We start from the raw sequence: 25,557 nt of genomic DNA on the forward strand, positions 1-25,557 counted from the left end.
CAGGAGGATTATGGAATTGTACTGTAAATAGAGTAAAAGGTTATTTTACAGATGAGAACCCTGATGTGAAGAGAGGTTAGTGATTAGCAAAGCCACACTTGAGTCCAAGGCTTCTGACTCTGAATATGTTGCTTTTTCCTCAGTCGGTGCTGAAGGGACACTATGTCATATGAAGACTAATAAGTTCCAGACCAGTTGTACATGGGTGGAGGCTCCATATTCTATAACTTAAGGAAGAGGAGTTAGAAAATGAGAGAGTCTGTCTTCTGAATGAGACTGGGGACCCTGTCAGTCCTGTAAAGGTTCTTGAGAACCTAGCTCTGGGTCAGACTACCTAAGTTCCAATCCCAGTTCAGCCATTGCTACCTGTGACACCACAGACAAGGTCCTTACCCTCTCTATGACTCATTTTCTTCCTTTTAAAATGGGAAAAATAATATTACCTACGTTATGGAATTTTTTATGAAAATTGTGTTAAAACCATGTAAAACCCTCAGAAGAATGGCCAGTATACATGGCAAGTGATCAATAGGTGATAGTAATTATCTTAACTATTTAAAGACAGAGTATTTCTTCATCTTTCGCGTAAGAACCAATGCTTAAAAATACTTTTGATATCACTAAGTAGCGTCTTGGCTGCAGGCAGCAGGGGAAGGACCTCATTAATGCCAGGAAGACCCTGTCAGTGCCTCTTCTGTTTAAGTGAAGCTGGAGTTCTTTTCATTAAATGACTTCATTGCCTGTCATTCTTTTTTTTTAATTTCATATTTTTTATTTATGTAAATTTTTATTTATATATGACAGCAGAATGTATTACAATTCTTATTACATATATAGAGCACAATTTTTCATATCTCTGGTTGTATACATAGTATATTCACACCAATTCATGTCTTCATACATGTACTTTGGAGAGTAATGATCATCACATTCCACCATCATTAATTACCCCATGCCCCTCCCTTCCCTCCAACCCCTCTGCCCTATCTAGAGTTCATCGATTCCTCCATGCTCCCTCTCCCTATCCCACTATGCATCAGCGTCCTTATATCAAAGAAAACATTCAGCATTTGTTTTTTTGGGACTAACTTCACTTAGCATTATCTTCTCTAACTCCATCCATTTACCTGCAAATGCCATGATTTTATTCTCTTTTATTGCTGAGTAAAATTCCATTGTGTATATATGCCACTTTTTAAAAACCATTCATCTATTGAAAGGCATCTAGGTTGGTTCCATGGTTTAGCTATTGTGAACTGTGCTGCTATAAACATTGATGTGGCTGTGTTCCTGTAGTATGCTGTTTTTAAGTCCTTTGGGTTTAGATCGAGGGTGGTTTTGGTTTGTATTTCTCTAATTGCTAGTGATCATGAACACTTCTTCATGTATTTATTAATTGATTGTACATCAACTTCTGAGAAGTGTCTCTTCAGGTTTTTGGCCCATTTATTATTTGGGTTATTTGTTTTTTTGAGTTATTTATATACCCTAGTGATTAGTACAGCCTGTCATTCTTCATTGACAGCATGACCTTGAAAATGAGAATATCACATGATGGCTAATACATTTAATCAAAAGCTAAATGGCTTGTAACTGGTCATATTTTGAGAATGAATTTTCTTAGGGACAGAAAGAAAGTATTACAACTAAGGGAAAGGAAATGTGAAAAGGCTTGTTAGAGATGCTTAAAGACAGACTATCCAACTAGAACAGTGCAGGGGAGAATGCCTGACACATAACGGGCACTTCATGAGTGATTTTTAAATGGAAAATATACCATTTGTTCTGGTGTTCCTCCAACTAGCTATTTCTCTCAAACCGCCCTCAGTGAAGTCTGTGTGTCCCACATTTTTACATGCTAATATTGATAGAATTTTCATATAAATTGCTTATTTAAATAAGCTAATGTTTATGAGATTCCTTCAAAAACTTATAAGGCACTGTGCAATTTTGAGGCACTGTACCCGGTGGTCATATTCAGTTCAACTCTGATAATAGTAAATATTTCATATTTCAACTCATTTGAGAGGATTCATATATGGGTCAAAATTTCTTACATGATTTTTTTACATCCATGTGAAAAATTCTAAGTCTGTGTGTTGCGGGGGATGCAGTGGTATTTTTCAGGGTGTCTGTGCTTTGCTGTGTACTAAATTTTTGCTGTGCTATTCACCTAGCAGTTGTCAGGACACAAATATAGAGCAAGGACCATGTAAAGTGTTCTGTGTTTGATTTCTAAAGACACTTCTTTTTTTTTAGTTAGCTATTTTGCTGCTGTGACCAAAAGATCTGACAAGAACAATTAGGGAAGGAAAAGTTTATTTGGAGGCTCATGGTTTCAGAGATCTTAGTCCATAGACATCCAACTCCATTCCTTAGGGCATGAGATGAGGCAGAACATGATGGTGGAAAGGTGTGGTGGAGGATAGCAGCTCAGGACATGGAACCAGGAAGCCGAGAGAGACTTCCCATGGCCACTGATAAAATATAAACTCTAAGAGCTCACTCCCCAGCGACCCCCCTCATTTTCTCCAGCCATAACCTATCTGCCTACTGTTGCCATCCAGTTAATCCCTATCAGGACATTAATGCTCTGATTAGGTTAAGGCTCTCAAAACTCAAAACATTTTACCTTGAACTTTCCTGAATTGTCTCACATCAGTTTTGGGGGGACACCTCATATATAAACCATAACGCTTCTTTATTTAGATGCAAAGAAAAGGGGAATAGATGCAGAATAATAGAAGCTGTATGTCATCTTGAATTTCTTACAAAACAAAAGTAGTGAAAGGAAAAAAAATAGATGGCATGATTCTTAAACTACTGAGGGCATTTTTTTTTTCCAGGGTATCATTTATCTCCTAGAAATAACCTGGGAAGTTTCTATCACTGAGACCCTAACTCTTGAAGAATAGTTTCTTCCTCTGAAAGGAATATAGCTTTACTAACGAACACAGGCATGTGGAAAGGAAAATTCACTCCATCTGAAAGCTCTTCTTATTATAATGGGATCCCCATTGAGCCTCACAGGTTACCACCCAGATTTTGAAACAGAAATCCTGATATAATTGGTCCATTGCACTTTGCTTTTGAAAACCGTAATGTAAATTGTGGAAATATTTCTGATTGCTCAACTATTGTGTAAGTTGAAATATTGGTCAGTTGAACACAGAGATCTTGTCATTAGTGACGTTAGTAGGGGAAAGTAGTATAGAAGAATATGAAAAGAGATCCTATGCTCCTGAGAATCCAGTAGCTAATATTTAGATGGATACTCTTTATTTTTCCCTTAAATATTGATGGATCAAATTTATGTATTGAGGAATTAAATGATCCAACTAACTGAATCAAGAAAACATAATAATTATTGGAATCTATTTTTTGGTGGAAACTAAAATTTTATGATCTTAACTATTATGGAATATAACTTAAGAAATCAGAGATTATTTGGCTTTCCAAGAAGTACACACCAAAACATACGCACACACAAAAATGCTCTCTCAGGATAGAAGTGGTTTTGAAGGCCAACTCATCCAAGCATTAGCCTTCATGGAGGTAAAATTAACAGGCCCTGGTCATGGTTTAGAATCTGAAAAGGAAGAAGTATGAAGCAAGCCCAATTGACCTGTAGAACTGGATGGATAATTTTAATTTCCTTCAAATAGTCATTAAGTGCATTTAAAATGCTCAAGAGTAGGAAGCTTTCCCTATGACCCATTCCATTTGTATACATTTTATTTTCTTTCTTCAAGATATGAGCCATATTTAACATGGGGTTTCTTCTTTTTCATTTTCTTTTCTGTGTTACTTATCTCTTTTTCATCATATGTAAACTTAATCCACCAATTACTTGTGTATGAGTTCCAGGGAAGCCCTATTAATTATAATAATAATAAGATGCTATTATGTGGATCCTTAGTTATTTTCTATTTATGCAGGACTTTATCCAATTTGTAAATCCTCCCTGTTATTTCTTAGGGTCTTGTGTGTGCTCAGCAATCAGATCAGTCATGCTCTGCTCCAGCCTCCCCCTCACAGCACCTGTCCCTGGGCTTTACTATTGGTTCCCTCAGTGAGAACAGCCGCCTGGACAGGGGAAATAGCTCAGTGGTAGAGTGATTGCCCAGCATGTGAGGTTTAATCTCTAGCAGCAGAAAAGAAAAACAACAACAAAGAAAAGCAAACAACAATGCCCAATTGGGCACAGCAGGCTTCTGTAACAGACTTTTTGAGTCCTTAGAGTACTGAAGGAGGTGGCACATAGAAGAGAATGGCCTTTTGTTGCACACTGAACATCCTTTCTCACTGGGGCCCTGAAGCAGAACTGCCTGATACTAAGGTCTTGCAAAATCTTTTATGAACACAAAGAAATTTGCTGCCTTCTTTCCCATAAGTCAGATCTTGTCCTTTTCTCACCATTGCCTTCATCTTTCTCGCCTCATCCCTCTTCCCTACAGCTCCCCCTTTCCTCCAGATTCAACAAATGTGTCCTCTTCCTCCTTCAATCCCAAGTACATCTCCCTGACTGCCTACTCCTATAATAGGAATCTTTGTCCATCAGTTTCACAAAGAGGTTGACTAGGCTGGACTCTGGTAGATCCCCCTGACACACATCCTTGTCTTGTGGGATATATAATGTGCTTTTATCAGAAAGCCTCCCTAGAAGATCATCCTCATGTTTACTGCCATAGTTCTATGATCTGGCTCTCCTTCTTCCTCTGTCCTGCCCTCTTCTTCCTCAAAGCTATATTCTAAAATTCTCTGTCTTTTATATTTTCTTCACTTTTATTGAAGTTATATACATTCTCTTTTCCCTTTTCTCAGTTTTTAAAATCCTTCCTTATAAGCTGGAATACTAATGATCTTCAAGCCCAACTTACTCTAATGGGCTGTACTGAGAGGACTATCGACTTTGGAGTTATATTGACCTTGTACAGAAGCCCAACTCTGCCACTAGCTGCTTCTGAAGCTCATTTACTGTGATGTACAAAATGAGAATAACAAACTTCTGAAGCAGAAACTAATTACTAGGGTTAAATGAGCTAAAAATTAAATAGAATTTCCAACTCACTGTCAAACCGCATAACCAATATCTTTCTCCTCATCTTCTTTTCATCCCATCCCTTGGTGACTCTGCTTTGCTTGGCTACACACCTGGCTGTGGCTCAGCTTGTGAAATCTGCATAACATTCCCACAGCATCTGTCATGCCTTTCTTCATCTTGCTGTTCTACTTCCAGAAAGCTGAGTATGGCAGTGGGCTTGGCCTTGGCTTCCTCAAAGAAACTTAAGTTTGGGTAAGGTTGATCATTTACTTATAAATCCACATGTTCCACCTCTTTATACCTTAGTAATGGCATGAAATTTTCATTATTACCATAAAATCTCTAAGGACCGTAAAGGTAAAACACATTTGTCTTTTTTGGATCAGGTGTCTAAACACTATGTTTGCCTTTTGATATTGCATAACTCATCATGTTTCTAACTGTATTTGTGAACTGCATTTTGTATATTTTCTTAAGACATCTTAGAATGAGGAAGCATTAACCAGTTATAGTATACTAGTGATACTTTGGTCTGGGAAGGCAATTAAGATGGAAGAAAAAAATAGGGAAATGTTGGATCCTGTAAAGATTAAAAACAAACAAAAAAACCCCATAGTTCATTTTCTCCTCCATTAATAATTAAACTCTAAGAACCATTAATGGAATTAGTATGCACTGAAGTTACTTATATTATGAATGTTGGCCTTTACTGAAACATGGTTTTTAGAAGAAAGAGTTGATTGTTGAAAATCTATTTGTTTCATGGAGATCATTGTGCTAAGTGAAGTGAGCCTAACTCAAAAGAATCGGATGTTTCCTCTCCTATGTGGAAACTAGAGGGAAAAAAGGACATCAGGAAAGTGAAAGGGAGACTGGTAGGATAGAAGAAGGGGAACAGGGGGAGGGAGAAGGGCATAGGAAGGTATTAAGGCAGCAAAATTGATCACATTATGTAATATATAGTACCAACATGCCACAATGAAATCCACCATCTGCATAATTAATATGCACTAATGAAATATGAAAACTGAAAATTTATTTGGTTCAATAAGTCCCCAATCAGCCAAAGGGATATTTCTGCTTATGATGTCAGGCCCTTTCAAAATTGCTTTCTTGATAAATCTTGATCTCTTAAATCATATAGAATTTTCTAACTGGAAAATTGATTCATCACACAAACTTGCGTCTACTTTAGAGAACACTGTTACTTACAGGTGGCCTCATCTGGCTCACAGATTTATTTAGCAATTTGGGAGCAAAAATGATGTGCCAATGGCACTTTTTATTCAAGGCTATAACAACAATAACAACAACAAAAGAAAAAGAAAAGAAAGCCTTTTTATGAAAGGCTGGAGCCCCAGGCCTAGTTTCCTTCTCACTCTTCGTTCCTAATACCAGTGCCAATGTATTTACTGTACTTATATATTTGCTTTTATTTCAAACTGTCTTTGAAACTTGCCAGAGACAATATAAATCTTTCTATGCTCAGAGTCCTTCATTCCCAGGGATTCCCTGAAATACTGGCAATGGAATCACTCTTCCCACCAATCTTCCCATTAAGACTAGAAATGGCTGGACTCTGGTAGATCCCCCAGGGGGATCTACCAGAGTCCAGCCATTTCTAGTCTTAATTGTCTCAAAACTCAACTTCTGTTTTTCACTAGATGGATTTATTTCTTAAAATTAGAAGTTTTAGCAATATCAAAACCAGAAATATTTCTATTAAACTATTATATATTTTTCAAAGAATTTTCATCTATTTTTGGATATGTTTTAAAACTCCAGGAAAACAGGTTTCTAACTGTGGCATGAGGCTACTCTCTAGGACAACTGTCTATATCACAAACTTTGGTTTTTACATTACTCTGATAGATAGAGGGTTTTGTTCTCCTTGATTCTTTTAAATCTGCCATTTAAACAACTGAAAATTATTATTTCTGATATAATATCCTTTTTATATTTTTTCTTTCTATTGCAATCAAGTAATAGATTTTTGAAAATTGATTTATGGAATCACCTGGAAATGCTTCAAAAATCAAATGAAACTGTGAAAGAATTGTTAGACACCCATGTGATATCTCCAGCTGCAGGAATTGTGGGTGTGCTTTTGCATAAAGTCATGAGACTGTGAGTGGTCATCCAATGGGAAATTCTTAGAGTTGCTGTTTATTAAAGAGAAGTCAGTGTTGTTGATCCCAAGATGGCACTCTCCCCTTTGCTAAGCCTTTGGGTCAGAACATACTTGCTGTGTCATAGATGGTCTCTATCTTAGCAGCTGTTGAAATGAGGAATATGATGATAATTTCCCTCAGTGACTGAGACTTTAAATCTTTTAAATTCTGATGCCAAGGGAAAAGAAATAGAGATAGTTTCTGTATTACCGTCATAATTGCAGCCTTACGTCAAAAGTAGAATTGGTTTAAATATTTGAGCAGACATAGTTCAACTGTCCACATTCATAGCCGATTCCATCACAAGGGGGACTGTGCCAAAGGTGGGGGTGCTCTGATCCTTTTTATTCTATCCTCTATGGTAGTAAACCATGGATATTCAGTCATAATTCTCTTACTTCACTTGAGGCAAATGTAATGCTGATGTCCAACTTCTACCTTTCTCTTTTTAAGAAATCTAGTGTAAGAGACATTTTAAGTAGATAAACTACTGTAGGACATGGTGGAACATGGTGAGCAAGTTCTTCTCCGGGCTGTAGCAGAAACATTAAACCAAGGGCACTAGTTTTTTTCAGGACAAAATAGAATTTCTAATAGGAATGTGTTAAACATTGTATGTTCTTTTTCTTTGTGGAAAGTAATTTATATTCTGGTTAAGGGGTATATAGATTATGATGCTACCTGCTTAATAGAAATACTATGCTGATAGTCTTTTTCTAAAGAAAAGGAATATAATCCTTTGTAGTGAACCTTAGGTCCCCAGATGACCTTATTTATTTATGCCTGAAGTTATTTATGCCTGAAGTTTTCAGAAATACAATATGTTGTAACTTCTATATGTAGACCCCCTTAAGATAGGTAGAATTCAAGTTCTAGTTCTGTGACTTAATAGCTTTGTGAGTTTGAGCATGTTACCTAACCTCCCTAAGTTGATGTGGTTAAGATGGGACTATTGCTTGTACCTACCTCTTAGACTGTGAGAACTAAATGAATGAGGCAGGGGACACACTTAGTCTGGGGCCTAATCTGGTTAAGAACTCATGAAGGTTTGGTGAATATTATCTTCCTCTTCCACTTCCTCTTCTTCCACCTACTTATTAACAGAGCAAAAATCTGCTTACTTTTTTAACTCACACCTATCTTTAATTTTTATTGCTTCTCCTCAAATGTCATCTTCCTGCCCCTTGATTATGAGCTTGGCAAATAGCAGTGGGGACTGTAGCTGTCCTTGCTGGATTGACTTGCAGTGCCCCCAACTCATGGCCACTGCTCTCCCCACTGGGCTGCCCTGTCCTGGTCTTCCCAAGGAGATCCTCTACCTAAGCACTCTATACGACAATGAATATCTTGCAAAATGTCTCTTACAGTGGATTTGTTAAAGTGACACTAGATTAATGTGAAGAAGGGACCTTCTTTGATCAAACATAAGAGTTCATTAAAATCTTAATACCGACATGTCCCCTTAAACAACAACAGGGTCAAAAGGAGAAGCGGATATACTCCTAAACCTGTTGCCTATAACTTATAGCCCTTACAGAATACTGAATATTTAACCAGACATACAATTCTCCTCAAAAGATATCTACTTCAAGATTTAATAAAGTCATATTAAATGGGAAAGCTTCACCAAGGAGTGGCTTTGTCCACTTGCTTCATTCTGTGTAGTGCAGCATTGCATTTTAAATCCTATCCAATGGTAAGTGTTGGGTTTTTAAAAATGTTATTTTGTTTCTTGGTCTTTTTTAATTTTTTTAACTGACTGTCAGCCGTGGTGGGATAATGATAAGAGAACCATAGTCCAAGTTGCATGTCTGTTGTTCACTAGTCATGTGACCAGGGGCAAGTCACTTTAGAGTTTCTAGTTTCCATTAGCCTCCTGTGAGAACCCTGAGAGTGACAACATCTGTTATGTTTGCCCTAGAGGGTAGTTTGGTGTCTCAAATGAAGTTCAACCCAAACAACCTTTCTTCTGAAAGTTTTATACAGATGTTCTATTACTATGGTCTGTCAAGTACTGGTAGAATTTATAAAATCTAAACACACACAATGTAAAACAATTGGGTTTTCTTTCAACAGAGGTGGCTAGAGGTGGGTAGAGTAGGGGGATATCATGGCAACTTCCCCTCTGAGTTCACATGTTCCTCCCCTCCTTGGAGGCTCTGCTTTGGGGCAGACCTTCAAGTAAGATATACCCTCAAGACACCCTGCCTGAGTCCTTGATCCTTTCTGAAATGGTACCAAAAATGTCTGTTGAGCAGAAAAGACAATTTAAACCTCCTTGTTGGGTCTAATTGGAGAATTATTGTTCAAAAGCAAGTTCCTTAATCTGGAAATGCAGATTTCACTTAACATATGCAATGATTGTCCCTGATTTAAATTTCCCATTTAAAAAAATATATTCCACAGAATGAGTTCACATATCTGAACAGAAATATTTCTAATTTTTGAAAGGAAGCTATCTACAATCTTACTAACTGTGACATAGAATGTACCCAGCCTACCCTTGTTAGATACTCTATAGTCAACCATTATTGGTAAAGCCTTGATCATTCAATAAGTGAGAATCTCATATCTACTTCTTTTTTCAAATTGTGGGGAAAATATTTATTCCTCAGTGTGCTTAATGTATCTTACCCATATGATGATACAAATCAGGTAACAATATGAACCCAGATGTGTTGAGGATCTCCAATTCCTAAATTCTCATGGAGATCAGATGGGAAACTGGTATTCATTTTTTTTTTCTTATGTGATGTTGCTTTTGGGAGGTGAAGAAGAGATGAAGAAAGGATTCCCTAAAGTCTTTGAGAGGCTCTTCAAGGTTCACAGCTTGTAACTGAGCAGGCTGTTTCCTAGATCAAAAAAAAAAAAAAAAAAAAAGAACAAAAGAAAAAGAAGCCCTTTTTGTTCCCCTTTTATAGCTTTCTATGATGACTTTGGCTAAGTCTTTATTGACTAAAATAACCCTACTGACCAAAAGTTGACCTCTGTTTTTTAATAGAGATTTGCCAGTATAATGAGACCTAGCTGGAAGCATTGGTCATTTCATGGTCAAGTCAGTTTCAAAGGCAGGAGTTTAACATCTGCAGTATAGACTGGTTTAATGTGTCCCTTCTTGTGACACTGTAAGAATGCCAAGAAAGTCATAGAGTCTGTAAGAAGAAAACAGAAATGATTGGAAGAATTATAAAGTTCCTTGATTTGAGTGCTTTCTATCTCATTCTATCTTCTCTCCTTAGTCCTAGTCTTTTGAAACAGACCTCTTTCTTGTCAAGACCAATTCTTCCCCATGTGTCCTTGGTCCCATGTCTTTTCCTTCCCCTGGGACCTACCTCTGTCTGTTGTCCCATATTTTTTTTCACCATCTTTCCCTTGTGTCATCACTAATTTCCTTTTCAATAGCTCCTTCTCAACCTAAAAACATCCCACATCTTAAAACAACAAAACAAAAATAAAGGCAAAGACAAAACCTTAATAGCTGTACCGGTTATTACTTGTATTTCCTCCTCTTAACCATCAGTCTTCTCTTTTGCTGTTTGCAATACAGTCGGGTGTTCTGTTGCTCTACTAAAATAACCATCTAAAACTCTGTTAATCTCTCCTATTTTCTTTCTCCACTTCTTTGCAGAATTTGATGTCCCTACTCCTCATTCTTGACTTCCTGTCCAAGCTCTTTTTATTCCAATCTGTTCTGACAGTACTGCCAAGTTAACCTCCCTGAAGTTCAGCATTGAATATACTATTTCCCTGATCAGAACTCACAGTAGCTTCATGACTCACTTGTCTTTGAAGTTAGCATTAATTTCCCAACTTGGATTCGAATCTTTTACACCTCTTGCTATGGTTTGAATGTGTCCCCTAAGGTTCATATGTTGGAAACATTTCCCAGTGCAAACATGTTTGGAGACGGGGCTTACAGGAGGTCTGTACATTGTGAGGGCTCCACCCTCCTGAGCAGATTAATGTTATTGCAGGAGTGGATTTGCTAATTGTGAGTGTTTGTTATAAAACCAAGTTTGGTCATGCACATTGTTGCCCTTCCATCTTCTGCCATGGGATGACACACTAATAGGGTCCTTGCTGGATGTCAGAGCCATGTTCTTGGACTTCCCAGTCTCTAGAGCCGTGAGCTAATTATTTTCTTTCTTTATAAATCACCTCACCTCAGGTATTCTGTTATAACAGTACAAAATGAACTAAGACAATTCCAGGTTTTCCTTGACTAGTCTCTCTTGACACATATCTAAAACACAGAGAGAATTTTTATCTTTGTAAAATTTTAGCTGATTTCTATATCTTATATAATGTTCCCTCTTCTTGGAGTTCCATTTTCTTAATCTCTACTTATCAAATCCTTCTAGCGAGGAATTATTTCAAATATTTTCTTCTACCTGAAGAATTATTCTGATCTTATAAACATGATGTAGTCTGGTTTGTCCTTTGATATAGAATGGGTCTCTTTTAATTACAAAATGGTCTCTTTTTGCTTTATATTGTGATTTCCCTATTATTCCTATTCCTACTCCTGCAGTGTGTATGTTCGTTGAAGAAAAAAAAAAATTCTCCAGGGAGAAAAGAGCCAGGAAACTTGCAGAACTTCTTTTGTTTTTATATCACCTGTTTGAAACACAGTAGCACAGTACTCCATCCCAGGGGATGGGTGGAAAGGAGATAGGCAGGTACCAACTTGCCAAAATCATAAGAGAGGCAGAATTCAAAGGCATCTAGAACTAAGTAAGAGAGAGGAGGCAGTAATAACTGGTACCCAGAGAAAACAGCTGCAGCTGAAGGTGAGCTACCCAAAAAGAAACTGTGATCTCCCTAGCAAAGACAGACCCTTAAAAGCTGTTAGATTATTACTCATATTTTCTTCATTTAACCATCAGCCTACTTTCTTATTCTTTGCAGTCACACTTACAACAGACCATATCCCAGGAAAAAGGAGGCTGGAGAGTAAAGATCCTGACCCCTTTTCCAGTCTGCCTTGCAATCCTGCTACTATTGTTTCTCAATGGCTAAACCAAGTAGCTGCCAGAGCACAGGAGAAATCATAGATTGAGTCCATAAAAGTCAGTCTTCTGGTGCTTAGAATGGTGTAAGGGGTAGAGCATGAATCTGGATGGACCAATGAGAAATTACCAGTTCAATAATAGAAGTTACAGATAACCTATCACAGCAGTATTGGGCTCCAGTGAAGTCACAGGGTATGACTACACCATGACCAGGCAAAAACAAAAAAAAACAAAAAACAAAAAAACTTTGCACTGGCCCTTTCAGACCAGAATCAATTAGGAAATCTACGGTTAGCAGACAGAATGACTGCAGCTAATTCTTGGATCTTACTTTAGACATATGTGAAATATATTATGAACCTTGGAGAGCATCTCCTAAAAAGCAGTCATTTCTCATTATGATGAAGCACAACAGATATTTCCATCTGGGTAGAGTGAAATAATCTACTTACTTATTGGAAAAGAGGCAAGGAATAAATCACTGCAGCGGTGTTGTCATAGAGAGAATGGCAGCCTGGAGTTTGCAAGAGGATGTGGAGACGTGGAGACTCCCTGGGATACAAAGTGCTTTTACATTGAGCGGTGCCAGCAAAGGTCACTTCCTAGGCTGAATTAAGATGTATAATTTAACACGTGGCGCCTGCAGAGCCACTGAATCTGAGTCAAAGCAGAATGAGGAAATGGTGCTTGAAATAGTCCTGTGAATGCAGCATGGAACAGTAGTGCTGGTGTATTTAACACCACTCCAAATTGCTTTCCTTGTTTTTTTTTTTTTTTCCTCCTCCTAAGACTTGCAGTTCTTTTTCCCCTGGTTTCTCAGATGGAAAATGCGTGTGATGACTAAGCACTACACTCTGACATGCTAATGGCTAGTCACAGTGAAAAGTTCCTCCTGCCTTAAAGCCTTCTTTTCATGTGGTGGGTCAGAGGGTGTAGATTGAAGTGCTTTTGCTTAGGGCAAATGTGTTTCTTCTTCAAAGAATGTGTTTTCTCAAGACAAATGTGTTTCTTCTTTTTTGTTTGTTTTGTAGTTTCTTGATCATCTAGTAGATCTCACTAAATAATATTTTGAATTATTAAGCTAGAAATTTAAAGATTGTATTTCTCATTCCACAAAGGGCAGGAGATCTGCAGGGAGAAAGTGGATGTGATGTTCTTCCAGATCCAGACATAGGCAGAGTTGTCAGGGATAGAAGACTGATAGCTGACTCCTTTTCTTTCATAAAGAGAGGAATTTAGTTATTTTATGCTCCAGAGGCAGCTCTATAAATATTCTCTTATGGTAGTGGAGGTAGTGTGCACAACTATTTTGATAAAAATAAATTCTAATATGGAAAAGAGGGAATAAAAAATATGAAAAATGTCTATTTTACTTCTTTGCAATAATCTACCCTAAATTATTTGGACTTTGGATGTCCCAAATTGTAGCAAAACTCCTTCTAAAACTCATGCTAGGACCAGAAAATAGGGAAGAGTCCTTCTTTCATAAGTTGTCTCTAATATTTCATGTAGTAGCCAAATTCAGACAAATGCATTCAGAGGAGAAACTCATTCTTTTCAAGTCACTCTACCTTATAAATTAAAATAATTCATTCTGCTTCCTAATTTCTGCCTTATAATGCAGATGATGTCTTTTGCTTTATTTTATTTTATTTTATTTTATTTTATTTGTTAAATGACAAAGTCTAGAGTGAGAGGAATTAGGAGTACCTCCCTACTTTTTTATATGACCATTGGAATCTCAAGTATATCTTAAAGAAGCATGAAGCACATCATGCACTTGGATTTGGACCTCTGGTACCTGGAAGAAGATTTCATCTTGGAAGTAGAGAACAACTTCTAAGATTATGTTTTTAAATTTCAGAATTCCAGAAATTGAGACCTTTTTAGTTTTTAATTCAAGAGGAATTACTTTTACTGCATCTCCTGCCCCAAATCACATGGCCAAAAGTTAAGATCTGCTATCCCCAAATCACTACTCTTATCTTCTATACCCTACGGTTTGATCCCTAGCTGAATCATTATTACCTGCAGATACAACACCATGCTTGTGACTTCAACTATTTTTATACTATTGCCCTGCAAAGAAAATGTAGTAAAAGAAGTTGTAGAAAGAAAATGAAATAGATCTCTAATAAGGGGAGAATAGAAGAGGTTCAATCTAATAATTTAAGCACATAATTGAGCATATAACTCTTGCTACTATCAAGGAAGAAAGACTTGCTTGATTGTGGATGTACTAAGTTACTATTTATTTAACACTGACTTTCAAGATGGGGATTCTGGTCTTAGCTGGATACAGACTCACTGAAAGATTTTGAAGCTTGAGTTTGGAGACCTAAAGAAGAGCATAGTAAGAAGATGGACTATTGAACTAAGTCCTCCTTAGCTCCAGACATGAGCACTACAAATCTGGAAAGAGCACACTGTGTTGAAATTTCTGGATGGATGAGGCAGTAGTGTGATGTGGTTTTGTTTATACTAATAGCTTCATGCCTTGCATTATGGATTTATTAGTATAAATCCATGTCATAGTTCACTAAACCTTGACTTGAATTTTCCCAACTGTGAATAACATATGGAGTACTAATCATGAAGTTTTCTCCATTTATATAACCAAGACTCACAAAGACCAGGAGAAAAAAGTGCTCAACCCTACAATAGAGCAGCACATGTCTATAATCTTCCTAAAGGGCATGGCCTTTATGTGAGAGCCTCTCCATCTTAATTTCTGAATCAGAATCTTCATTGGCCTCCACTTGGCAGTTTTTACTTCCAGATCCAGGACATTTTCCATGCCCCTTTTTTCTAACTTTCATCATTTAAGGGATAACTTTAGGGAGTAATACAGGCATGCTGAGTCTCTCCAATAAATGTCAAAAGTGGGAAGAAGTGAGACAGTGCTGAAGCAATTATATAACATCAAGTTAGCCAAATGAAAGAGCTCTTCTTCTCAAACTGCCTGGAAAAATCAATTCATTGGTAGAAGACAGAGGAGCCACATCACCCATGAAGCAATGGAGTGAGGAAGACCTCACTATGAAGCTTGTTTCTTCTGAGCCATATCCTTTCAGACAAGTTTCTGATCTCTTTTTTTAAATTTATTTATTTATTTATTTAGTTAGTTAGTTAGTTGTATTGGACTACATACTTTTATTTTATTTATTTTTATGTGGTGCTGAGGATCAAACCCAATGCCTCGAACATGCTAGGCAAATGCTCTACTGCTGAGCCACTATCTCTCTCCATCTCAATGTTCTCATATGTGAAATAGAGCCTTGCTGACTAAGTAACAAAATAAAAGTGGATGTGTGTTTATATCCTCAATACATAAGAATTCTGCCTCTTAGGAAACAGACTTTCAGAACAAAGTTCTAATCCAATTTGAAATTGTGGCCCAAACTTTGTGCTGCTACTTAGAGCAGATTCTGAAAAAAAGTTTTCATTTCACTTCTCTCCCACATCACACACTTCTAATCCAGGGAATATGAGAAGGTAAGAAAAGATAGAGGAGGATTGTGCTTGAGAACAGAGGAAGCCATCCTGTTTTTCCACAGTTCAGAATTGAATAGTATTTCTTTTGCTTTCCTTCAGCTTTTCTGAGAATTCACAAACTGAACTCTTCATACTTCATGCTTTACATCAGGCACAGTAGATATTGACAGCTCCGCTTTAATAACTGATGGCTGTAAATCACATAATAAAAGAACACCTTTCAAGTGAGTTCTTGGATATATATGGAGAGTTATTAGGTATCTATTCATGTGTGCATCTTTAGGACTCTCTTACAGTGAGCATTTTAGAATGGTTTTAAGAATATGACTAGTTGAATAAGAATCATCTCATATACAATTGTTACAAAAGCTGGCTTCCCATCTCTTCTGGATATCTTCTCTTATCTTAAAAGAAATCCTAGGGGGATTTCTTTTAAGTGAGGAAGTTTTGATTATTGAGCAATATCTTATTTAAGAAATGAAGCATAGCAATATAAAACTCTAAGTCCCATGTCCAGGTGTTGGAATGCTGGTTATGGAAGCATTTATGAAAATGTTCAAGCCACATTCACTACTTAAGTGACATCTGATGAAATGATTAAAAATTAATATAGGCTGGGCACACTGGTGCACACCTATAATCCAAGCAACTTGGAAGGCTGAGGCAGGAGGATTGCAAGTTAAAGGGTAGCCTCAGCAACTTAGTGAGACCCTGTCTCAAGATAAAAAAAATAAATAAAAGGGCTGGGGATATAGCTGAGCAGTAAAGCGCACTGGTTTCAATTCCCAGTACCAAAAGAAATAAACAAAAAATGACAACAAAAACAAAACAAAACAAAACAAAAAAACCATATCAGGGCCAGAGGTATTTTTCTCTGCCATTCTACTTGGTCTCAAGTAGGCAAGAAATAGGAAAAACAAAACACAACAACAACAACAACAACAAAAAGACCAAGAAAATTTGATCTAACCTCCTGAGTGATTTCTTTAATTTTAATCTTTTAAATTTAAATTTTCACCTCTAACTTCAAAATTTTGGTGTAAAATCTCTCCCTCTTATTGTGCTTTAAGTTAAAAGGTGCTTCTTGGAGGGTTACAAAGGCTTCTTTGCACAATATTCCAAGCACGAGTCATTAAAACAGTTGTTTTCTAAGCATCTCAAAGGCCTCTTTCCTCAGAGTTTCTGGGAGGTTTGATAGCTCTATTCTATAGAAGAGCATAAAATGCAGCCTGGAGAAGTTGAGAGACCTGCTACACAGTGAGTCCCCACATGGGGCAGGGGGACTTTTGACTTGGGGCTAAAATTGGAGCACTCTGCCATCTCTCAGTTGTGAAAAAGCTCCACTGGCCAAGGTAGGGAGCAGGGAGAGGCTGTAGTCAGGCTGTTGGCAGATGCCTTGAATTGGTTGAGGTCAGCCAGAGAGGAAGGGTAAGCGGTGGTTGTGCTTAGATTTATGCTGGCGTGTGATTTGTGCACTCTGTTAGACAAGCTGCTTTCTTCCCCTGTTCCTCTAACAGGCAGTCTCGTTGCTGGAGATGACTGTCAGCTGCCTTCTCTGCGTTGCCACCATCACATGCCTCACCACTGGAGCCTGGGAAGCCTGACCACAGACCAGCATCTCCAAGGCATGAATAATTAGGTAGGCATAATGGAAGGTACTTGCTGCACACTCCAATTGCGCAAGCCCATTACTGAACTGTGCTACATCAGCTTCTATCTTCCAAGAGGGGACATCAGAGGATTTTCATACAAGGGCACTGTAACTCTAGACAGAGCCAGTAAAGGTTTTCAAAACTGCTACCAAGTCAGGGAGGGGCCAGACATCATCAGCCTCAGCCAGCAGCCCAATGAACATCCCGGCGACATATTTTTCAAGCAGACTCCTACGAAAGACATCCTAACTGAGCTGTACAAACTGACAGCAGAGAGGGAGAGACTGCTGGCCAATCTGCTGAGCTCAGACCACATCCTGGGCATTTCCACGGGGAACCAGGAGGGGAAACTGCTGGAGCTGTCGGTGAGCCTGGCCCAGGAGGACGACTGTTTCCCGAGTGCAGGAGACTGGTCGGGGGAGCAGCCCGTGGGCCCTCTCAGTAAGAGAAGCACCCATGGGAACAAACAACCCCTGAGGTTTGGTGGGTGGAGAGAGAGCCTTGAGGCACTCCCACAGAAGAGAACAAGAAGGAAAGGGCGTGGAGGCTGGGAACCAGCTCCCTGGATGGGGAAAGACCAGATCTGTTCCAGCAACTCCTTTCCTCTTTCTCCAGCCAGGCCTAATCTTCAGCTCCTAGAGGAAAGAGGAAACTTGGTCCCAAATAGGGCACTTACATCCTCCCTGCAGAGGAGAGAGCACTGCCCTGCAGATATCCCCAGGACACCGGACTCAGACCTTGGCATCGAGACCTCTGGGACAGCCTCAGAGGCCACTGGGCTTGGAAGAGGAGCACTGCCCCCTGACAGCAGCTCCACAGAGGCAGGGAATGGTGGCACTGGAGGCCCACTGAGCCGTCCTGGTGGGCTGGAGCGTCAGCCTGAAAATCTGGACGCTGAGAAACGTCCAGAGGCAGAGGTGGGAAGAATGGGGAAATCGGCTGGGCGAACTCGTAGGACGAAACCTGTTTCCAAAGTAGTGGCCAAAGTCCAGGATCTGTCCTCCCAAGTGCAAAGAGTAGTTAAAATGGATCCTGAGGCAGAGGAAAGCATTGGCATTTGCCCAGAGGCCCAGGCTGAGTTCATATCCAAAGTAGACTTGCTCAAGCTCCCAGGACCTGAGGCTGGGGCTCCTGGTTCCAGGTGGTGGGGTGAGGGGCAGCAAGGGGACAGGTCATCCCAGTCATTGGCCCGAGAAACAGCATCCATTTCTAGTTCCCTAGCCAGTGCTGAGGGGGCTGTGAACAAGGTCCTCCTGAAGGTGATAGAGAGTGAGAAGTTAGATGAAGCCACTGAGGGGAAAAGATTGGGCTTCCCCCTCAACACAAGGACCACCTCCACCCTCCCAGAAACCAGAAGCAAAAGGAGGGCTGGGCTATCTCAGAGGGGCCGCAGATCCTTGCTTCTGGATCCACAGCGTGTTGTAGGTCCTGACTCCTCCCAACCCAGAGACGTTGACAAGAGGCCATCCCCCCCAGCACCAGCCGCTCTTGGTATGGTATTTAATAATTCATCCCCTCAGTCCAGCGCATGCAAACGGACATCACCTGTTCCCTCGCCTTTACCTCCAAGGCGCACCAGTCCCCAGCAGCACCACAGGATCCTCCGGCTTCCCCCACTGCCTGGAGAGAGGGAAGCTGCTCTTAATGACTCTCCTGATAGAAAGAGCTGTGTCTTCTCTGAGTCCCCGTCTGCCGATACCTTGGAGTTACCCCCCTCTGCTAAGGTCACGGAGACCAAAGGAGCCAGCCCAACCTCCTTCAGAACAGGCCCATCTCCCTTGGTGCCTGGGGAACCTCTGGAAAAAAGCTGGGGGCCAGGGAAGACCACAGCTCAGGCCCAGCATCAGTCGCCTCCAGGTCAGTCCTGTTTAAGATATCTAGACCAATCTTTGAGCAACTCAAGAACTATCAGTCTACTTGTGTCATTCAGAGATTGACCAATTAACAACAGACCAGAATTCCTAGGCCTGTTAGTTTGTCTGGGTAGCAAGAGAACTGGGAGTTTGTACAGGGGTGTGTGGAGAGGGTGAAGGTGGTGTTGACTTAGGGATTAAAAGGTGTAGTTGTTTCCAGAAGCAATGCTGTGTACATGCTTTGTGCTTATTATTTATTTATTTGTTTGTTTGCTTATTTATTTATTTATTTATTTATGGCACACTCTAAAGTTGCCTCCATGGTTACTTAACACAGGGGCTCCAGGAAACAGGAGGCAGAGAGAAGGAGTAACTTGTCCCTGCCCTAGATGCTAACTCTGGGTAATTGGCCCCTTGACCTAATTCTGACACTCAATCTGCTACAGTCGTTTCTAAGGATTCACTAAGAAGAAGCACAAAAGCAGGCTGTGTTGTTGCTCATCTGTCTGTAGTTAGGGGGTTGCTTTTTGCTTGCTTGTATTTAATCACTGTTATAAGTGCCATCATGTATGACAAAAATAATTTTTTACCAGAAGGGAAGAATTCAGTCTAACTTGAAGAAACTTGGTTCCAATTTTTGTTGTTCTTGTTGTTTTTTGCTTAATTCTATAAACAAGCACAAAGTAACTGCTTATTCTAAAGTTATGTTTTATTTATGGGTTACTGCTATGACTAGGGTGCTATCATTTCTCATGCAAAGGGTACTAAAGAGCTCTTCTGACTTATGTGCTTAATGTGATTTAAAATGTTACATGAAAGCAATTTGGGGAGTTTAGTAAGAGGTGCCACTCCTCTACTCATTACATTTTCTAAGCTAACGTGGCTGATGCTCAGGTTCTCTGTGCCATTGTGTGGGTAATATGTTCTTTTCCAGCATCCTCTAACAGCATATGGTGAATGTCTTTGTATAAGGAATAGCTTGCAATATGATATATGATCTTTTAAAGGTTAGAGAAAATTCTCCTGCAATTTTTTAGATACAATATCTATCTAGGAAAGAGGAGTTTCAAAAGCTTTCTATTTATTTTGAACTGGTTATATATCATAAATCTCCAAATCACTGATGGGGGGAGGGTGTTTCTTTAAAAATGTGATAAATACTTTTTCTCCTGTTTTTATAATATATTGACCTTAGTTTGGTAATACTTGCTAATTTCATAATACAACCAGTCTGCATAGAACTGTAAATTTTATATCATATATCATAGAATCTAAGTGACAAAATTATTTCTTCCTGTGAATGTTGAAGACTTGGAAATACTTGGCAGGGAAACACACTGTAGAGGTGAATGGGAGACTCCTGGAGTCATGGTGTAGAACAGCTGCCATAACCCCAAAGGGTCTTTTTTAGAAATCACATTGAATTCTAGGATCGTGTGTGCTTTTCATCCAGAAACTGCATTAAATACATTGATGTTCAGTAAACCTTTTTATTCCCCTTTGATTTAGGATTATTATTTCATTACCCTTTTTAATATAGAAGTACTATATAAGCTCCATTGTGTCCTGGTTAAAGTCCATCATATGGAGGCACACAGAGGACATTCAGGTTCTGTTGGTGACCAGTGGTGAACCCCCTGAGGGACAAGTTGAGTGGAGAGTCACACCTTCCTGAGGTCTCTCCATGTAGTTATTCATGGCAGGCCCCTTTGCTTTGGCCCCAGCCTTCCTTTGGGATCTTCAGTAGCAATTTTATCAGTCATAAGAATCATGGGGTTTCCTTGCCAGGGAGACTTCCTGTGCTCCTAACCTTAAGAAAAGAGAATTTGAAAAGGGAAAGAAGAATAAGAGTGAAACACACCTTTACTTATTTATTTACTTACTTATTTTTGTGGTGCTGGGGATTGAACCCAGGGTCTTTTACATATGAGGCAAGCACTCCACCAACTATATCCCCAGCCCTCTACTTTGGTTTTTTTTTTTTTTCCCCCCCCAGTGAAAATAGCTTCTTTTTATGTGAATATCTTCCCCTGGGACACCCAGACAGATGCTTTCTCTTATTGGCCCATCTTTGAAAGACATGGAGGAGGGAGAGTTTGAGATAGTATCTTTGATCTTTAGCATGCATTCTTGTCCCCTTTCCTCTTTTTTACCTTCCCTTTCTTGTGTCTAGGAACCCTCTTCTATTCTAGAAGTCACTTCCTACAGCTGGTGGGTTCAGGCAGGGAGAATCTCCTGCTTCTAGCTGCCTTTGTCTTTCACTCCATTTCTCCTCCTGCTCAGTCCCAGGGGAGGCCTCAGACAGTAGCCTGCAGCCCAGAAGGGAGTGTAGCTCATTTACGGATCACTATGCAAGGGCCCTTTGTCTGGAGCCAACTCCTGCCTTTCTCCCATGTTAGCTATTAACCAGATTGAGTTTATGGTCTGTGGACATTTATTTCCTGTGGAAATAACATCTAGGCATTTTATACAAGTGATGCCAGTGAGATTATCGAAAGCTCTCATTAACTGCTCAAGTAAGAGATTAAGTCTGGCAAAAGTAATCAGATCTGTTTCCAGTTGGAAGACTCTAGTGTTACAGGCAAGGAGTAGTTCCTACCCAAGAGGGCAATGTACTTCTCCCAAGACCAAGCAGTAAAGGCAACGTCATTGCTTCCTGTTCAGGAAATAGCATAAATGTGTCCCAAAGAAGCTACCTTCTATTTATTGGTTTTGTAATTTTTCTAACTCTTCTTTCTATGAGCTACACACAGAAATTTCTTATCTGGTAGTAATGTGAGAATATGGTGATAACTGAGAATAACTATAAATGGTGATCAGATTCATCTTCTCATGGCTACACCACTTCTTCCATACTTGGAATTGGTTTTATAGTATTTTGATTTGGTGATGGAGACAAAGGTAAAATGTTCCAAAGCTTTTGTGAAACATGAAGTTTCCTCAAACCTTGAGGGATTTTAATAGTGATGACCTGCCCTGCCTAGCAGTGTCCTTGGGGATTGGTGCTGGGATTTCTTTTTTGGTTGCTGCTTTTATTTATCTTTGACCTGAAATAAAATCTTTTAATGCCTGGTGTGGTGGCACACGCCTGTAATCTCAGCAGCTCGGGAGGCTGAGGCAGGAGGATCGTGAGTTCAAAGTCAGCCTCAGCAATGGCGAGGCACTTAGCAACTCAGTGAGACCCTGTCTCTAAATAAAATACAAAATAGGGCTGGGGATGTGGCTCAGTGGTCAAGTCCCCTCAGTTCAATCCCCAGTACCAAAAAAAAAAAAAAATCTTTTAATGCCACGAAAATCACATGAAAGTTGGCTCACTGTACTTGGGAGATGCCCTGTGCTCTTCAACTGTCTTGTGATCTTTTTCCTTTGATTGAAGTCACTGAGGTGGTGAGGCAAGCACATGCCCCAGGCATAGTTCTTCTTGATATTGAGGATCATTTGACTAATTCTCATGCTTATCAAAAGATGCCAATTGATGCCAACTAATTAAGGGTTGAGAGACATGAATGTGATATTTTATTGTATCTAATGCTTCTGTCAAATCTTTGATTTCTCTCTGGACACACATGGGAAGTAAATATAAATACTTCTTTTGGAATTCTTCCCATGTAAACTTTGAGGCTTGCTGCAATTCTGATAAAAAATAAAGAAACTTCACAATGTTAATAGGTACATGCAGCCACTTAAATTAATTCAAATAGTAGGTGGTAAATAGTAAATGGTAATTATTAAGAGGGAAATAAGACTCAAAATTAATATATCATATTCAGTCTATAAAATGAATTTAAGAATTAAATTGATAGGACATGTAAAGGGGTTATAACTGAAACTACATGTTACAATGACACGGTGATCCTACTTTCAGGAGTTTAGCTGAGTTGCTATACTAGTAAGAATATATGGTGGGGGGTGGGGTTGTGGCTCAGCGGTAAAGCACTCACTTAGCATGTGCAAGGCACTGATTTTGGTCCTCAGCACCACATAAAAATAAATAAAATAAAGGTATTGTGTCCAACTACAACAACAACAACAACAAAATTCATGGGTTAGGGTGTTTATTGTAGCATTGTTTGTATTGTCAAAAACAGCTGGAAAAAATGAATGTGCACCAGTAGAGAAATGGTTAAATAAGTTCTAGTACATTTATGGTTTGTAATATGATGACACTATTACATCATATGGAGTATTGATCTAGATTTATGTCTATTAAGTTGCAAAATAATTTTTAGCATTTTTAAATTTTAGTGAAACAAGTATCAATTCTTTCCACAATGAACACAGATGTTTAGTATGCATTTGAATATCATGGATATGGGTGTGGAGAGAGACTGACCAGGTAGAGCACCTTATCAGACAGTCAGGCAGGTGGAAGTGGGGAATAAGGTGAATGGGAAGGGGCACAAGCATTGGGGGAGAATGTGGGCTTTTTTACCTTACATGTTTTTACATTGTTTCTCTGGATGGGATGAATATGTTACTTTTACAATATTTGAAGAGTGATTTTAACCATTTCAACATTGAGAATACAGCCTTGTCACAAGGGGAAATGTAGGTGACTAGAGAGCTTTAAAGTAATACCCCAAAGAAAGCTGATTGGTAGCAGGGTTAGATGAGGATAGAGAAAAATCCAGAAGCCAACAAAAGGTGGCAATTCAAGATGGTTCCTGGATTCTACAGACACACCCAGGCCCGAAGGAGCAAGGGAAGATATGGTTACTAGAACCCAGGGAGCCGGGGTTAGGAGAGGACCATCTAGCAGCAGCAGTGGTTTGTGGTAGAGCCACCCAGCAGAGAGGAAGCTATGAGATAAATATAGTGACCTTGCTGTCCTCTGATCTTCTGCTCTTGTCTCCTCTAACAGAACCTACCACAAGACTAAGTTGAAAGCAAAGTGAGGAACTAGGAGACGAGAAATGAAAGACGAGTGAGAAATGAAAGACGGAGACCAGGCAGAGATACATACTAGAGAGTTTATTTGTCAAAGCTGACAAAGGCACATCTCTGCATAGATGGAGAGAGGCAAAACAGGCTTGGTGTTCGGGACTTTCATGGAACAGGCTCAGGGATTAGAGCCAGGCAGGTTCTCACTCGGGAGGTTAAGGGTGGGGTTGCCATGGCAAGAGGTGCTATTTATGCAGTTGAGGGGGAGAAATAAAAAAAGTCCATGCGCTTCTGTCCTTTTCAATGCTTTATTCACTCAAATCACTCAATACAATTTCACTCTATAGGTTCTTAATCAAGAAAATGACAATCTTAAATGCAAGGCACTGCAGTAGACAATCCTAGATTAATTCACAGCAAACAATTCTAGATTAATTAATTTTAAGCATTGCAAACATACTTAATCATGACAGGCTAATGACAGACATTCTCTCTGTGTGCTAAGTTCAAGAGTCAGATTAAAAGTCTCATGTCTTAGGCTCTAAGTGCAGCAGATGCACACTCACTCAGACTATGGTATTAGCTCCGGAACCAAGGTAGGCTTCTCCTGAGGTGGAGTTGATGGCCGGCTGAAGAGGCAGTCCTCAGTGACATCATTTACCCTGGGGTTAAAATATCTGGTATGGTGGTCCCCACCCTGAGCTTTTCGCCTTTCCCTCTTATCAGGCAAGGACAGCCTGTCAGAGCTTCACTCTGAGTTTATCAGGGTGGGGGGAATTGACTTGTTTGTGTCTGAGGGCCATATTGGAGGGCTCCATTAGGCATGCCTAGTGAGACTTCAAGTTTCAAACTGGAGTTTTTAAAATGGAGTTGCTTAGGCTCAGGCCTAAGACCATCCTCACTATGAGGGAGTGGTGATACTCCCTTGGTGCTGGGTGGAGAATACGAGAGGTGAGAGGTGAACGTTTGGGTTGGTATGAGGGAGTGGTGAACCCTTCTCAGAAATGCCCTTGGGTGGGAAAGCAAAATTTTTCCTAAAATGGTGGCTGTCACTTGAGATGGCCATCCAGATGCTAAGCAAGGACCTTACATAAGCCTAGCTGCTGGATGTGGTTTTCAAGGTCAATCTTCCAGGGCCAGGAGCAGGTGGGAAGAGTTGAGAGTGGATCTTGATGGCAGATGAGAGACTGGATGATGCAGATGAATTGAGTGAGCCATGAAGACCAAGATAGAACTGGCCTCTAATTCCCATGATGGGGGCTATTTCCGGAGAATCATCTGCAAGAGGCTGAAGATGAGAAGGTGATGGGGAAGTGGAAATAGTGGCTACAGGTTTCCCCCAATCTACTAGTGAGTGGATACTGAAATAAAGAATGGTACTTTAGATGAACTACACCGAGTAAAGAAGAATGTGTGTTTATGTGATGTAAGTTTTGTTCTGAAGCAATG

General features: G+C 39.6%; 1 protein-coding gene across 2 annotated transcripts in view; it reads left to right on the plus strand.

The window, feature by feature from the left end:
* The first annotated feature begins 17,370 nt into the window (after window positions 1-17,370).
* Fmn1 (formin 1) overlaps window positions 17,371-25,557 on the plus strand; it is a 368,173-nt gene continuing 359,986 nt past the window's right edge. For both annotated transcript variants that reach the window (XM_026392750.2, XM_026392761.2), the window contains exon 1: window positions 17,371-19,231. In XM_026392750.2, the coding sequence (XP_026248535.2) occupies window positions 17,371-19,231 (1,861 nt within the window). The remainder of the gene's footprint in view (window positions 19,232-25,557) is intronic.

This window comes from Urocitellus parryii, chromosome 6 (assembly GCF_045843805.1).
Source record: "Urocitellus parryii isolate mUroPar1 chromosome 6, mUroPar1.hap1, whole genome shotgun sequence".
Taxonomy (NCBI): Eukaryota; Metazoa; Chordata; class Mammalia; order Rodentia; family Sciuridae; genus Urocitellus; species Urocitellus parryii.